Source organism: Dermacentor andersoni, chromosome 1, assembly GCF_023375885.2.
Source record: "Dermacentor andersoni chromosome 1, qqDerAnde1_hic_scaffold, whole genome shotgun sequence".
NCBI classification, from domain to species: domain Eukaryota; kingdom Metazoa; phylum Arthropoda; class Arachnida; order Ixodida; family Ixodidae; genus Dermacentor; species Dermacentor andersoni.
In genome coordinates, this window is record NC_092814.1 from 148,605,783 (window position 1) to 148,621,611 (window position 15,829).

At 42.8% G+C, this 15,829-nt stretch overlaps 2 protein-coding genes across 5 annotated transcripts in view; one reads left to right on the forward strand and one right to left on the reverse strand.

Moving 5' to 3' along the window:
- Window positions 1–248: 248 nt before the first annotated feature.
- On the reverse strand, window positions 249–4,888 carry LOC126544837 (AP-2 complex subunit alpha-like). The gene has a single exon (XM_050192337.3). The coding sequence runs from the start codon at window positions 4,669–4,671 to the stop codon at window positions 1,843–1,845; it is 2,829 nt and encodes a 942-aa protein (XP_050048294.1). The 5' UTR covers window positions 4,672–4,888; the 3' UTR covers window positions 249–1,842.
- Window positions 4,889–5,239: 351 nt separating this feature from the next.
- LOC126544839 (zinc finger protein 341-like) overlaps window positions 5,240–15,829 on the forward strand; it is a 76,723-nt gene continuing 66,133 nt past the window's right edge. For 2 of the 4 annotated variants that reach the window (XM_050192340.2, XM_050192342.3), the window contains exons 1-3: window positions 5,455–5,734; window positions 7,510–7,590; window positions 14,946–15,169. In XM_050192340.2, the coding sequence (XP_050048297.1) occupies window positions 5,626–5,734; window positions 7,510–7,590; window positions 14,946–15,169 (414 nt within the window). In that variant the 5' untranslated portion in view covers window positions 5,455–5,625. Of the gene's footprint in view, window positions 5,425–5,454; window positions 5,735–7,509; window positions 7,591–13,951; window positions 14,027–14,945; window positions 15,170–15,829 lie in introns of those variants that run through there. The other 2 variants (XM_055062153.2, XM_050192343.3) reach the window with 2 other exon arrangements.

Below are 15,829 nucleotides of genomic sequence, written 5' to 3' on the forward strand. Positions count from 1 at the left end.
TCTTGAATTTCCATCTCCTGCCTTCCCCGTCTTTTCCCAAACAACTGAAGAGCACACGAAAGTGTATTGTGCAAATATGGGTGCCTGGTTTACATCAATTACCTGCTTACTGTCTAAATGGTGCAGCAAACCTTACTACAACCAGGTGAACCTTCCTGGCCAAAACACTACTTACCAAACTTTCAACAGACTGAAATACAAAATGACTTTCGTGTCATGACCCAAATGGTAGAACAGTGAAAGTCCACTTTACAGATGACATACTTGCTAAGCATTTATTGGCTTGTCAGATTCACAGGGGCATCTAGTAGCCGAAAAATCACTTTACATAAAATGAGTTTCCATTTACACCAAAACACTGATTAATGCAAGCAGCATGCCGAGTCCAATGCTTGTAACAAAAAATTGTGCCGATCCACTACACAGAGCTCACCACAATTTCCCCGCAAATGCTCATGAACACCTTGGGATGGCATAACATTTGCAGTAAGCTACAAACATCTGCCCATGGGATAGGGCTGACTACTGACCGCAGTGCATAACACTACATTCATGCAGATGTCACATGACCACACACTTTAAACAGATGTTTCAAGCAAGGGTAGTTTCCACACAACCAAAGGCCTTGCGAAACACTTAGTAAAGCAGCAATGGGGTTATGTTTTGCTGCACTTCCAGGCTGGGCTGTGTGCAAAGCAGTTAGGGAAAAGTAAGAATGAGCAGTTCTTTATTACAGCGCCCAGAGTAGCATTGTTAGACAAAATGAAAAGCCCAGTGGTTGTACTGGGGAATGTGCACAATGCAGTTAACCATTTTTTATCAATGACTTAAATATAACTACACAACAAGCCCTTGGCAATGCAAGCATTCAAACATGGCACAATCTGTGTGCAGAAAGTTGCAGGTTTCACCTTTAGCAGTGGGACAAGAGCAGTATTAATGTGTGGCTACACTAAAGTTACAGGAGCACACCTAAGGAAAGTTCGGACAATGGCCTCTACAGAGAATTGCAGGTCTAGAGGAAAAGAAAAGCAAAGAAAGCAAAAGAGCAAAATGCACTATCTTGGAATGTCAAGGAAGCAAACCTAGAATTGCATGCTGATAGTTAAACTCAAAATAAAGCTGTTACACAGCCATAACAGCAGATAAAGAAACAAACTTCTTAAATTTTGGGGCACAACAAAGACCTGCTTGAAATCTCGAGACAGTAAGGACAACAAAGGACAACTCATTACAGAGACCAGACAGCCTAGCCTACCATTATGCTACAGCAGGACAAACAAGATTCGTTTCAAGAGCATGGACAAAGAACCAAAGAGCACATATCAAACAAAACTAATGGTGACCATCACATGCGAAGAACAGCATAAAACACAAGGTATCACAATCGACCATAGGGTAACACAAGAAAAAAAAAAAAAGACCTCTTTTGTGCTTGAATCTCAAAGTAGTGAGCTACTTGACCAGTAAAAATAAAAAAATAATGAGAATGCCAGTGTCGCACTGTACCATGTTGCTCTTGATGTGACTAGCTTAAATCTTGCCACAGTTTGACATTACACATTCCTCCGCAAGCTCACATAATCCATACAAATTTCCCTGGAGTTGAAGGAAGAGGCTGATGGAAAAGCAACTGATCTGAGGTTTGATGAAGACTGCTCCTGCTCATGCTAAGTACGCAAACTAACAGCATCGAACAGCTACTGGCCAATAAACAAAAGTGAAGTAAACACATCCACAGGAAGAAACTCCAACACCAAGCTATTTAAGTACATTTCCTTTTAACATCAGAGTGGGAAAAAAAAGGAGCAGTTAGCCTCGCAAGGCCTTAAGATGGGCACTTTAAAAGTGCTCCTGCAGCAGGTCAACTAGGATCTTGGACACTCCGTCCTTGCTGCTTCGAATGGTAAGCCGATACATCTGCGCTTGCCGGTTGGGTTCAAGTCGCAGCAAGGAACCAATTTGAAGAGCACGAGTATGGATGATTCCGGCACAGACAAAGTTGTCTGGGTTAGGATCAATGCCATCCAGGAGCTGCATGCCAAAGCCGGAGAGCTTGCTGCGGATGCCCTCATTCTCCATGGGAAAGCGTGCTTTGAATATCTTCTGTTCCTCTTGACCAGGGCTACTCAGATTCTTCCAGCGGGAAAAGAATGACTCAGAGTTCATAATTGTTGGCTCCAAAAACTTGTTAAGAAACACTGGCAGCTGCAGAGTAAACTTCTGCTGCACACCACAATAGACGAACTGCACAACCAGTCCTGGAGCTTCTGCAAAGTCCTGAACGCACTCCACGTTGACCATCTGCTCGACTTGTGCTCCTGCTTCAATGGCTGGTTCCACAGGCTTCAACTGGATGCTTAGTGCCATGTTGTCGATTGTCACGTTGGGCAGAAAACTCTGAAACTGGGATGCAGTCTTGTTACCATAGAAGAGTCCAACACGGCCAAGATTCTGCCGAAATTCAGCCTTGACACCAATCTGCAGAAGGTCATTTTCAAATAAAATGCCATTATGCTTGCATACAAATTTTTTGAGACCCTCTTCACTAGAAACCACCACAGCTGTGCTGCCCTGTGATCCTGAAGACTGATCTTCAAACACGTCTACTAAGCAAGCTGTCGTGCCATTTGTGGATGCTGGTGGGGCAGGTGGAGCAGTCTGGTCGAGAGAAAGGCCAAGCAGGTCCATAGTTGCAGGGGCTGTTGTTCCATTTGCAGGAGCGGCACCATCTACCAGCAATGGCGCTGCACGAAGGTTTTCCTTATTGCTGGCATTAATACCTTCAGACATGCCTGGTTTCTTGCGCTTAAGGATCGCCAGGATTGAAGACTCTCTTTCAGGAAATGGCGGCATTTCTTCTAAAACTGTTGCCAGCACATCAGGTGAAGCAATCTGGCTCAGGCTCAAGTATTCAACCGCACGCTGCTGCAACTCTGAGTCAGCACATCGAATGTTGTTGTTGCTACCAAGGATATTCTGGATTTCAGTTTTAATCTCTGGAAAAAGATTGATGAACTTCACATATGTGGTCAGCAAGAGTGCTCTGGTACTGGCAGAACAAAGATGATACTTGGAGTGCAGTAGCTGAAACTGGATCAGTGGACTGGAACGCTGATCACCAGCAATCAAGTTGCCAAACTCTCCAAGGATATAACCAGCTACCTTGACCATGTTTTCATGGCAGGCAGGTGCTTGAAGTGCCTCGAAGACAGTCTTTGCGGCATAACCTTGCACATCCTCTCTGTTGATAACTATTTGGATGACACGGTACCAGACCTCCTCACTGACGTAATCACCTGCAATGCGGATGAGGTTAAGGATGACATCCACGTACCATGTGTAGTCCGAGGCATACTTTTCTGCCAAAATGGCGACCTTGAGGACCATCTCCTCACGGATGGAGTAGTCTGCTGTTTCCAGATATGCCAGCATCTCTGCCACAATCTCTTCTGCGTTGGACTTGTCGCACATGGCATAGAGCAGGTCGACGGCTCGCTGACGAACGCTAACATCGCGCTCCGTCTTGAGCGCGTTCACGACCGTCTCCTGGTGCTTCTTCACGGCCTCGTGGGAGAACTCCGAAGTGGCCAACAGGCAGAGACTCTCCAGGGCCAGATACCTCAGATTAGTCTCACGATGCTGTAAAAATTGCCCTAGCTGATTGCAGGCTCGCACGAGCAGGTTCGGCTCAATGACTGCGCCCAGTCGGTCCATGTGGATAATGAGCGATATCGCTTCAAAGAGCACCGCATTCTTCGCATTGGAATGCTGCACTTTCTTAGACTTGGGCGGCTCCTGAGCCTTGTTCAGGATGGTCTCAAGACACTCGTTCAGGCGACCTCGGACACCTGGGTCGTCAGGGGGCGGGTAGTTCTGCAGCAGGCGCAGAAGCTTCATGCTCAGCCAGGGAGCCGGCACGAAGTAGTAAGTGTAGTCTTGCAGGTCCGTGTACGATGCGGTCACGATGCGGCTTAGCCGAGACACCGCCAAGGACACGCAGCCCCTGTACTCGTCCGGGTTCTTCTTGACCAGTGCGTCAATGAGGCTCACAGCAGCCGTAACGACGCCCATGTGCTGGTCGTTGAGTAAGTGTATGATGCGCGATGTCCATTCACCGCTGGGCGTAATGTCCGGCAGGGTACGCAACAACCGCAGCAAACATAGTGCGGCGCTTTGCTTCACCACGTCAATGGTGTCGCCGGATACCAGGAGCTTGGGGATCTCGCCGCCAAAGGTCTCGGCCATCTCACGGCTTCCAATATTGGCGATGCACTGCAGCGCAAGGTTCACGTGGATGGGGTTGCGGGCGCACAGGTCGTTCTTGATGCTTTGAATAATGAGTCGCATTAACTCGCTGTTCTCGTTCAACAGCACAGAGATAAACAGGTAGCCTATTTGCTTTTCGGAGTATTTGTTCGAGCTGAGCAGGTTTACCGCCTCCATGTGGCCGAAGTCAATGTCGTGGCCCAAAAGGAAAATGAACAGGAGCTTACACACGTATTTCTTCTTCTGGTAGCCATCAAGTGTCTTGTCCCCTTTAAACTTGGAACGAATGTTTGCAAGCTCCTTGTTGATGCGCTTGATCTCCGCCTCCTTGCTCTTGCAGTTTCGGATATCCGATATGAACACCGCCAGGCCGCGGATGCCGTCCCCTCGCACTGCAGGCATCTTTGCGTTTAACGAATCGGTCGACTTGTCGTTCTCTCACGTTGCTCGCTTGCTCGCACACACAGGCGCCTTCTCGAAGTGCTCAAAACAGCGCAATTGTCGGAGAAAACGTACTATGTGCGAAGGTAACGTAAGAAACCCTTGCGACGGGCTCCGCGGAACAGCCCCTCGGGAACGCTGCGGCGCTCAGGGTTGTCTGTACTGACCGGCGATTCCGTGGCACCGTGGATGTTTATATGGTTTATTTTGCCTGGACCAGCCTGGACAGTGTCCTGCAGAAAGCAGTCGTTGTCACAAAGTGATTCAAAAATTATTTAACTATATCTTTTATATTCATTGGAACTGATCAATTTTGTATGCCTTTGCGTGTCTCACGAATTCCAACTTTCTTGATGGCCTTTACGTGTTCGAAATTTAAACAAAACATGACATTCGTGCGTCAGTTTACCTATTTCCAACAATAGTTATAAGCGCATAAAATTTTACTTAAATATAATTACAAATGTCAATCAGTGCAAATCGTTATGTATATATATATATATACACACCCGGTGACGCCCGTTGCACTGCGAATAGGCAACTACGGCTTCAGTGATGCAGTGGCCGAATCGACTTATTCGGTAAACGAAACGGTATCTGCCCTACACAAGTTACATTGCGTGTGGAATGTTATCTGCGATTTCTTTTTCTGTGATTAATTATCAGGACTGTACCATAAGTCCATGGCACAACTACTGATTGATGCGCTGACAGGTAACATCACTACTTCACCGAATATCCTTTTTGTAACTTGCACTAAACTGTGGAAGGATGGGCGGCATGATAGTATATTAATATACTTGCACATTGTCTAGCAGTGCTACTTGATTTGGATTGACGTTAAATGGATTTAATCTGCACACCGATAGCATTGATGTGGTACAGTGATTCATAATACACCATGTTTATTGGTGCATGCGGTCGTACACTTCCATGGCTCGCACGTTCGTTGTGTGCGAAGACCATCGCTATTGTATTTTATGTCCCACCCGTTTTTGTGTCCTCGATTTTCATTGTGCATTTAGTAAGTTGTACGGGCATTAATTGTTTTTTTTTTTTTAAGGCTCATCGTCACTATGTAAAGGCTAGGGTGTTTGTTCAGCGCGGCACTTGGTGCTGCGGACTCGCTTGGCACTCACGTTCAAAGATTGTGTTTACGTTAAATGTTGCCATGGAATGCTTTTCTTTTTCTTTCCTTCGTAAATATGCATCTATGACATAATTTGTAATTATTCATTAAATGCTCTTTTGTGCTATTTTGTGATATCTTTGCTACGTATCCCCCTCTGCGTTTTGTATGGGACCATGCTTGGGAGGGCTGAAACAGCATGTCGAGTACCGTTATCGTCAAGTCTTCAGAAGCGATCTGTTATTGATAATCACCGATTGTAACACTTAAAACAAGTGGGAGAACCATGTCACCAACAGGCAATGGGGTGCACACGACACGCGCTCTGCGTGCGCTCTGTCAACTTGCACTGTTACTATTTTGTTGTTGGTTTTAAATGGGCACAATCCAAGACATTTCGAAACGTCCATGCAGGCATTGTACATTACTAGGCGAGCATGAGAATAAAACTCTAAGATGTATTAAGGCAATGGAAAGTTTGTCTAAGCGCTTCTTCAGAGCGGTTTTGTGCTGAGTTGTGCTCTATATGTCGAGTCACACTTATTACAATGAAGAGATCCAATCAATCAGTGTAAGTTGATGAAAGCAAAACCTGTAAGCTGTGCTTCCTGAATATGTTCTTTACCTCGGTTTAGCTCATTGTTTTTACTTTTGAAACATGTGATACAGAACAGTTAAAATAAAAAGTGACAAGTCCCAGGACTTTTGGCACTTTTTAGTGGCACCTTCTAATATTTGTAGATTACTACTAGTAGACAATGCAATCTTGCTAATGTTACATTCGACTGATCGCTTTCTCGTGCTCTAGAGTGCTCTCACGGTGCGGTTTACATTCGGCTGGTCGAAATCAAGCACTCGAAATACATTTGCTTGTTTCATTCAGACCACTCATAGGCGTTCTTGCCTTCAAGCTAGGAGTGCGACCAAGATCTAACAGAATCTTGATGACGTGGCTACTCCAATAGCTCTGGTAACAGCTCAGCATTCAGCTGGGGCAGGCTTTCTTTGGCTCCAATGATGAGAGGGCTCCACATTGCAGAAACCAAGCTGGAGCGCAGTAGGAACCAGTCACGTAGTACCATAAATACGTATCACAAACTGGTGTGAGGTGTAAAAAAATTGTCATTTAAATAGCACAAATTGACAGTATAGCATATTTGAGGTCAAGTGCCTCTAAAGTAAACTGTGTTTTGTGAGCAAAGTGAGAATGTCTATGAGCACTGACTGTATATGCTGTACATAATCTGGTTGTCCTTATGTTAGCAGAACTTGGTCCCTCATTTCGTAACAAAATAAAGCTCTTATGGTGCTGTTTAGAGGAGCATGCATGAGGAAGGGAACCTAAGTTCTACAAGCTTTTCCCTTACCCGCCGTGGTTGCTCAGTGGCTATGGTGTTGGGATGCTGAGCACGAGGTCGTGGGATCGAATCCCGGCCACGGCGGCCGCATTTCGATGGGGGCGAAATGCGAAAACACCCGTGTACTTAGATTTAGGTGCACGTTAAAGAACCCCAGGTGGTCGAAATTTCCGGAGTCCTCCACTACGGCGTGCCTCATAATCAGAAAGTGGTTTTGGCACGTAAAACCCCACAATTTAAGCTTTTCCCTCAACCCCCATTCATCTGGTATAAGTGAGCATCATTCTGTACTTATAATACTGCACCTTACAGGAAATGTCCTGGATGCCCAAACAGTTTTAGCTGTACAGCAACTTCTTGAGACTAGCCAACCAGGAACTCAAAATGAGAGGGGTAGGTACAAATGTGTTTTTTTTTTTTTTTTTCCTTGCAAGTTCTATTCCTGAAATGCTCTACAAGTTGCATGCAAGTTACTTGACAAGAATTGTTTGCATGTGGTAAAGGTTTAAAAAGTGTATCACTTAACAAGACTGTCATTTATTCATTGATTTGTGCTGTCAGTTCTTGCCACACATTGCTCTGGAGGGATATTAATTTTGACAGTCTTGGCATCACTGGTTGAAAAGGGGTCATATTGGCCAATTAACAGCTAAAAGACCAGTTTCCAGAATAGCAGCTTCACCACCTGCTACCAGCATAGAATTTGGTTCATAAATTACTAGAGCAGTGGTGCAGCAGCTGTGCCTATTGCGTCAAGAGTGGTCGTTTGTGCCATCCTGCTTTAAAACGGCATTTTTGCTGAAAATTGCACCAATCCTGTGCCAAATCAGAAGAACGAAAGACCCCTCTTGTTGGTGTGACCTTCATAGTAAATCTGAAACCAAAATCTGAAGCAAGCTGTCATCCTAATCATCCTGGAATTCATCGGAGCAGCCATAGTCACTGCATTTGCTGTCTTCATGCTTTTGTTGCATCTCTCTGGCAAATGTTCCAGTGTAATGCTGCTGTACGGTCTTTTTGTTTCTGTCGTTTGTGCTGCAGTTCAGTATTTCTTGTACCAGTGGCTTACAGAGTTCACTCTGTAAGCCACTGGTACAAGAAATGACTCGAGGAGAATGTCTGACCGAAAAGAAGCCTCGTATAATCTGTGATTGCACAGTATCATACTTGCTGTTGATGCCACTTAAAAATATATTGTAATACGTGTGTTCAACTGCTGGTGTATAATTTGCTAATGAGTGGGAACCTTCTTCGCAACCCTGCACAATTGAAAGAGCATGTTTTGTGGTTGTAATTTAGTCAGCTTACATGTTCCATGGCACCATCATCCAGGAGAGATTGTGCACATTAGAAGAAAAGTGTGGATGTATTCCCTGTAACTTTAGTTGTGCACATCCTAGGGCGTCGTCTTGGTGACATGCCCTAGTTCCATAAACTTTTCTTTCCTTGCTCACTTGAAGCACATCGAATATGCAATGCCTGTTGTAAGTCTCAATGGTAGAAGTAGTTTTATAGGGTGATATGTGGCACAATAATTAAACTGGTTTGGTAATGTTTAGCCTGACTACCTCATTGACGCACATAAAGCCTGCTCCACTATATTTATTGGCTTAATATATCTGTTATATAAATGTGTGTTGGACACTGCACCTAAAGTGCTTGTCACTGTGCCAAATCAGATTTTTGCGTGTGCCAAAAGGTTAAATAGCTGTTCCACCACTGCTAAGAGAACTCTGGCGTTTGTGTCTATGGAAGCTGTAAGCATGGTGGTTCAGTCAGCATGGAAATGATGGTCAGTACGTGGATTTGTCTAAAGTTCATCCTTCTGGCTGCATAAGGCTTTGTGGCATTGCAACCTGATCATCTTTGGCACATTATTGCATTATAAATGCAGCAGTTTGTAGTATGGCATAGTGTCAGATAGAAAAAAGGTTATTCAGTCAGTTGGTTGATCCAACAGAAATACGTTAGCATTAACTCTTTGCAAGCCTCAAGTAACTAACTAGATGCCTAAACAATGCCACAAGGCTACTTAGCAATGCCTAATAAATGTCACTTAATGCCTTCTACTTTGTATTTTGTGTTAATCGTGTATGTTCACTTTCATACATCTTGAGCTTGTCTTCTGATGCTATAATTGTTGTAGGACCTCCAATTTGGAAAAAAGGAATTACTGTCAGTTTGCTGCCAGAGCAAGTATCTGTCGAAATTATTAATTTATTTATTTGATACTTTAGGCCTCATTGAACGATGCAGGAGGGGAAAATAAAAATAAATACAAGATGTAAGAATTTCACACTGAAGCAATACAAGACAAACTATGACATCCAGTGTTAGTAACACAGCAGCACATCAAGAATAAATAAGTCTAATAATATCAGTACTAGGAATTCAAGGATTGTTCCATTCTGTTATTGTTCAAGGAAAGAAAGATTGCTTACTTGTGCTGTATGGAGTAAGAGAACAGGCATGGTGGTGCATCATGATTTGCATTTTCAATGGTTTCATGCAGATGAGAGTGCTTGTCACTTATTACTTTTTAGCAAAAAGGGTAACTTGGCTCAATGAACTTTATGCCACTCTTGTAATGTTAGAACACTAAGCTGTAACATCAAATCTGTTGACAAATCAGTGGGTCTGTGCCTGGAGAAATGGAGAAAATGAAATGGATGATCTTATGCTGAATCATTTCAGTTGATGTGAAGTTTTTTTTTTGCCTCTGCAGGCACATTGAAGAGATCGCCTAGATGACATTGACTGTAGCACACTGTAACATGTTTATTCCGACTTCGCCTTTCACGTCATCTTGTCGACATCTTCCTCCTCATACAATGAGTTAGTACTAAATAAGCAGCCTCTCCACAACAAAGACATTCGTGCCTTCACCCATTCAAGTGCTTCAATGTCCCACACTCGAACATTATTCGTCCATGTTGCTTCTGTCCACCACACCTTTCTCTCCCTTCCCTGAGGCTACCAGCAGCATAAGCTTCGGCGAGGGCAGCCTGCAGCAGCTGTCTGATGCAGCAGCAGAAATGGGGTCCCTCACCCGGCTATTGTGTTGGCCTTATAGGCTTGCTGCAACCTTGTCACAGTAGGACAAAAAGTCCTGTCTTCCTAAGACGCAATCACTGGCACGATACACCTTGCACCATGTTGCCTTTATCGAAGAACAGAACCAGCATGGCACTCCCTTCACAGTACAAGGTTGCCCTTGTGACAAAGCCTTCCGTACAACAAATTCATGGAAGTGGCGGTTGTGAAAATTGTCCACAAGATTGCCTCACTAGCAGCTTTCTAGCATTGCTTTCTTCTTCCCTGATTGGCATGCTGTAGGCCTCCTTTGTTTGCTTGCAGAATAGAGTGTGCAGTGGCAATGACAGGCCACATGGATGATTCACTTGGCCTCTGGCATTATTGAAACCAACATGCAGCCTCCTATGGTCCCCTGCATAGTGGGGAGTGCAAATAGCGATGTTGGAGCCACGTGGATGACTCACTGAGTCTCCGGCATTGTTCAAACCAGCATGCACCCTCCTTGGGTCCCTCGCATAGTGGGGAGTGCAAGTGGTGATGTTAGGACCATGCAGATGGACTCACTTGGTCATTCGCACAGATAAGCCTAACAATTTCCAATGCATTGGCATTTGTTTTCTTATAGAGCACTGTGCAGCCACGCCCAAGGGTGAGGTCTAAAATTTATGTATTAGCTGGTGGTTTCCATTCAGAAGGGAGTATTCTTTAATTCGTGTATTAGAAAACAGAGCTTCTAGGATGATCATGCACGTGCATTAGAAATCTGTTGATTCCAGTTGAAGTTGTTCGCTATAGACTCCAAGGTATTTGCACTCAGTTAATTTTGTAAATGATTCATATTTAAAATTGCACGAAAACGAGAGGCTGGTTCTATAATTGGTCATCTCATAAGTACTGTTTTGTTCTGACTAAGAAGCTTGAGAACAAGTTCAGGACCATGCAAAGAGAGCGATGGAACAAAGAATTCTAAGCATAATGTTAAAGAGACAGAAAGAGAGCGGTTTGGATCAGAGAGCAAATGGGTATAGCTGATGTTCTAGTTGACATTAAAAGAAAAAAGGGGGCTGGGCAGGTCATGTGATGCGTAGGTTAGATAACTGGTGGACCATTAGAGTTACAGAATTAGTGCCAAGAGAAGGGAAGTGCAGTTGAGGATGGCAGAACACTACGTGGGGCGATGAAATTGGGAAATTTGCGGGCGCTAGTTGGAATCGGCGCAGGACATGGGTAGTTGGAGATTGCTGGGAGAGTCCTTCATCCTGCTGTGGACATAAAATAGGCTGCTGCTGCTGCTGCTGCTGCTGCTGATGATGATGATGATGATGATGATGATGATGATGATGCTTCATATTCCATTTACTGCCACCACCTATGGAGGCAGTGAGGGTTTACATTAAGTGCAAACTGATCCTTATGGTTGCAAATTTCACTGAGCAGTACGCTGTCATCTGCAAACAACGTTATTTTCACAGGTTCAGTAATTAAGGTAAGGGTGACATTTATGTATATAAGAAATATAAGAAGTCTTAAAGCTCCTGGGGAAGATTGGAGGTAACAAGGGGTGAATTCGAAAAACAGTTTTAGAGAAAAAGGTTGGCTGCAGTTTATTAGGTAAGCACAAATCTGAATAAAAAAGCTTGAAGATGAACTTCACATGATAAAGGAGATAAAAGCTTTGGTAAAATATGAGAAATAATATCAGTCTGACATTCCTGAGGTTTGTTGTGTAGCAGTGGAGTAGCTTTTTCCAGAAGCCATGCTGGAATCTGGTGAACATGCTTTTCTCATCATGGACTGAAGTTGTGTAACTGTTATATCCTTAAAAATGTTACAGCAGGAGAATGTTAGCTATGTGGGATGGTAACTAGAAGTGATATTGCCCTTGTTGAGCTAAGGTGGGACGAGCTCTGTTCACTGGTCTGAAGGAAGTTTAGTTATTTATGCCATGTGACGATGAGAAACTTGAAGATATCTCTGCGCAGCAATAAATAAAAATGTTCGAAATATTATTACAGCTACACGAAACCTTTGTCTTCACATTAATTAGCATAGAAAAGCACACCTGACAAGGAAACATTTGTTTTAGGAAAATGTGATGAATGCAGCGATACGTTCATTCGCACTGAAAATGAAAAAAAAAATGCTGTGATAGTTGGTATTAAAATGAATAGCAATACTTTGCATGTTTACAAGGAGTGCACTGTCATGCATTATCTCATTTAGTGGCGTTTTCTTTTTACCTATAATGTTGCTAACATTTCTGGCAAATTATGCATAAAGTTAAGCAATATGATTTGAAAATACTGCTGTTTAACACTATTTACTGTTTGGCTAAAAATTCTTTGTGGGCCAAGAACAGTGTTCTGAAATATATGCTTGTTTTAGATGCTTGCTTTTTTTTTTAGCGTAAAATGCCTCGCCTAAACCAGGGGGGCAGCTCAGAAAGTCTTTACTTGTGTTATCAGTAACATTATCTGCACAGCAATTGCAAATGTCTTTAAATTTGTTCCATAATTTCTTTGTAGAAGTGACTGGGCAGAGGTCAAGATAGTGTAATTAACTTTTGTCTCAGGCACACGAGAAATTCTTTGCAGTAATGTGTTCAGATGAAGAGGTGCAGTGTGTAATGTTAAGAGGATAAAAAAAAAGAACTATCATAATCAAAAAAGCCAGATCCAGAAGAAAACCGTATGACTTGAGAATGTTGAGTTTTGTCAACCTGCTGTAGGCTTCCATTACTAGGCTTAGTTCTAGAGATGCTTATGGTTGTATTCATATAACATCATGGATTGCCTGAGGGGCTTTGCCTTTTTTCTCTCCCTCATTTTAAAGTGAAGCTTTCTTTGCCTGTCGGTTGGTAGGTCAGTCACTGGTCGAATTCTCACCAAGTAGATTCGCATTCACTTAAAAATAAAAAGTAAAGTGCACCAGGCAGCAGGTTTAAAACCTCTGTCGCCTAGCACAGTAGTCTGATGCTCTAACCATTAGGTAACAACCACACTTTTTTGGTGTTTTGAATTTGTAAGCTCTGTTACATGCTAGGCCACAACCACACATACATTTCTCTCATGCCAACACCCACTAGCCCTTTCAGATGGTTGCCAAGTGTTGGTTATGGTTACCATGCAGTGTTTTCAATTTTTTTTTTAATTTGGTGTGCCTTCTTTTTCGGTTTTTATTTTAAATGCTTATTGTCAGTTTTTATCGGTGAATATATATATATATATATATATATATATATATATATATATATATATATATATATATATATATATATATATATATATATATATATGTATATATATACACACACACACAGCTAAGCTTTTTTATTTTATTTTTTTCCCTGTGCATATGTGTTCTGCTTTTAGCATTGCTGTTAAAATAAAAGGCAGGCCCAAATAATGGCATGTTTATTCATCAAACTGGAATAGGAATGAAACGTGCATAAACAGGTACAAGTGAGTGAGATATTGAGTCCACACAGGAACTGTACATTTCACTTCCAGTCAAGTCATAATTACTTAATCCAGTTATAATACACACACTTGTGTTTGCCCAGGTTTTCTTCATTAGCATGTGCTCTCTCTTTTCTGTTTATCACGCTAAGTTGAGAGAACAGCTGATGCTGCCAACTAAATAAATCTCAACAAGAACAACGATGGGCCTTCCCACTTGCCTCCTTGGAGAAGCCTGCATACACTACTGTTGCTTCCAGATGCTGGTGGCGAGGAGGTTCCACAATGGACATGGGAGGCCTGCCCGCTGGCATCTTGACGCGGCCACGAGAACGGTCGGGAACATTTGAGTAACTCGGTTACTCGTGCACCCGACGGTTGAAGAAACTGATCTTTCTTGGTTAAAATCGAATTTGACGGAATAAATTCGGCAGACTTTTATCGGTTTCTTTCAGTTTAAACTGAAAAGGCTGAAGCCTAATTTTGATGGTAATTTCCATGCTATCGTATATACCAACAGTGTTGGCTTGGCCAAGAAATGGGTGGCACATCTTGCCAACGATAATTAGTTCTTTGAGATGATCGCCGCGTGTTGGTTATGATTGATTTTAATACTATAGCACATGCCTACAACAAGGGATTTCCTAAGAAGCAGGTAGTAGATATCTCTTCGAGATGATTGCCACATGTTGATAATTATGATTCCCATACTGTGGCACATGGCAAAACGAGAGACTGCCCAGGAAACATGTCTGCGTGTTGATTATGATGATGTGTTCAATATTATGGCACACACTCACAACAAGAGACTGGACAAGAAGTGGGCGGTACATATCATGTCCACACCAACCAGTTCTTTTAGATGAACACCGCTTGTTCATGTTCACACTGTGTGAATTCCACACTATGACACATACCCACAACGGGTGACTGGCCAAGTAGCGGCCAGTACATTTAAAATAAATAAGAAGAAATGAAGAAATAAAAGCTGATATAAGATTTGTCACATTGAATAGCACGGGTACATGACAGAACACATGCGCCATGTTGCTTTTATGCCGAAAACTCAAGAATGCAAAGGGAAAATTTATATCAGTTCATTATTCACTTCACGAAAGCTTCGCTTCACATAAATTATGACATGTGCGTTGGGTCTGCATAATTTTTTTTGTTGATCATTTCTGCATTGCGTAAATGTTGCGAGCATCCGACAAGAAGCAAAAGTAAGCGCGTCCTGTGCTTGCTTGTCTACAGTGGAAGTGGTTCCGGCTGCTGATGAGGAGAGCGAAGAAGAAGGAGAGGAAGACACATTCCAGTGTGGCAAATGCAAAAGGAAGTTCACCATGCTTGCTGCCTACTTTGCGCACAAGAAGGAACCGTGTGCAGGCAAGCTGCCAACTAGCCTGTGGCATCGGCCCCCTCATAGCACCTCAACCACCTTGGGCACTGTTGACCGGTTGGCAGCTGCCTCTCAGACGGTGGGCACTTCCAGAATTCAGCTAATGTTGATGCATGCATGCAGCTGGTGTCTGAACCTGGTGACTGGCATGTTCACAGGTTTCAAGCCAAGATATGTGTGGAATGTTTTTATAACCTTTTATTTATTTTTTTTTGTATTTATATATTTTTTTGTAAAAATAAATAACTTTTGCAAGCTTATGTGTTTGTGGTATGCACAAAAAAAAAAAATTGAGAACAGGGGGTGATTAAGTCAAAACTGCCGAGAGAGACCAACAGATTTTGTAAGAAAGGAAGGTGCAAGGAAATTAAAGTTCTTTAATTGCAGGGAGACATATCAATTGTGCTTCTGTCCAAATTGGATATATAAAGTAGAAGAAAACATCAAGGGCTTACTTGCAGGAATTCATACAACATATGCATGTTGCATGTGGCGATCTATTTGTTGACTACTTGAGTGGTTTGCTGTAGGTCACTGCAGACAGAATTAAGCTGCCTAAAGTGCTCAAAACTGTGTGTTGCACATGAAAAGAAAAATGTGGTAAATTATTACAAAGTGCAACTATCTTGTCATTTTGCTTAAATTGTAGTATTCAGAAGCAGTGCTACCAAATTTACTTGGATCTAAAGAAACCCCCCTGCCCCTCCTGATAATGAAATGGCATGGGGAAAAGCTGAAA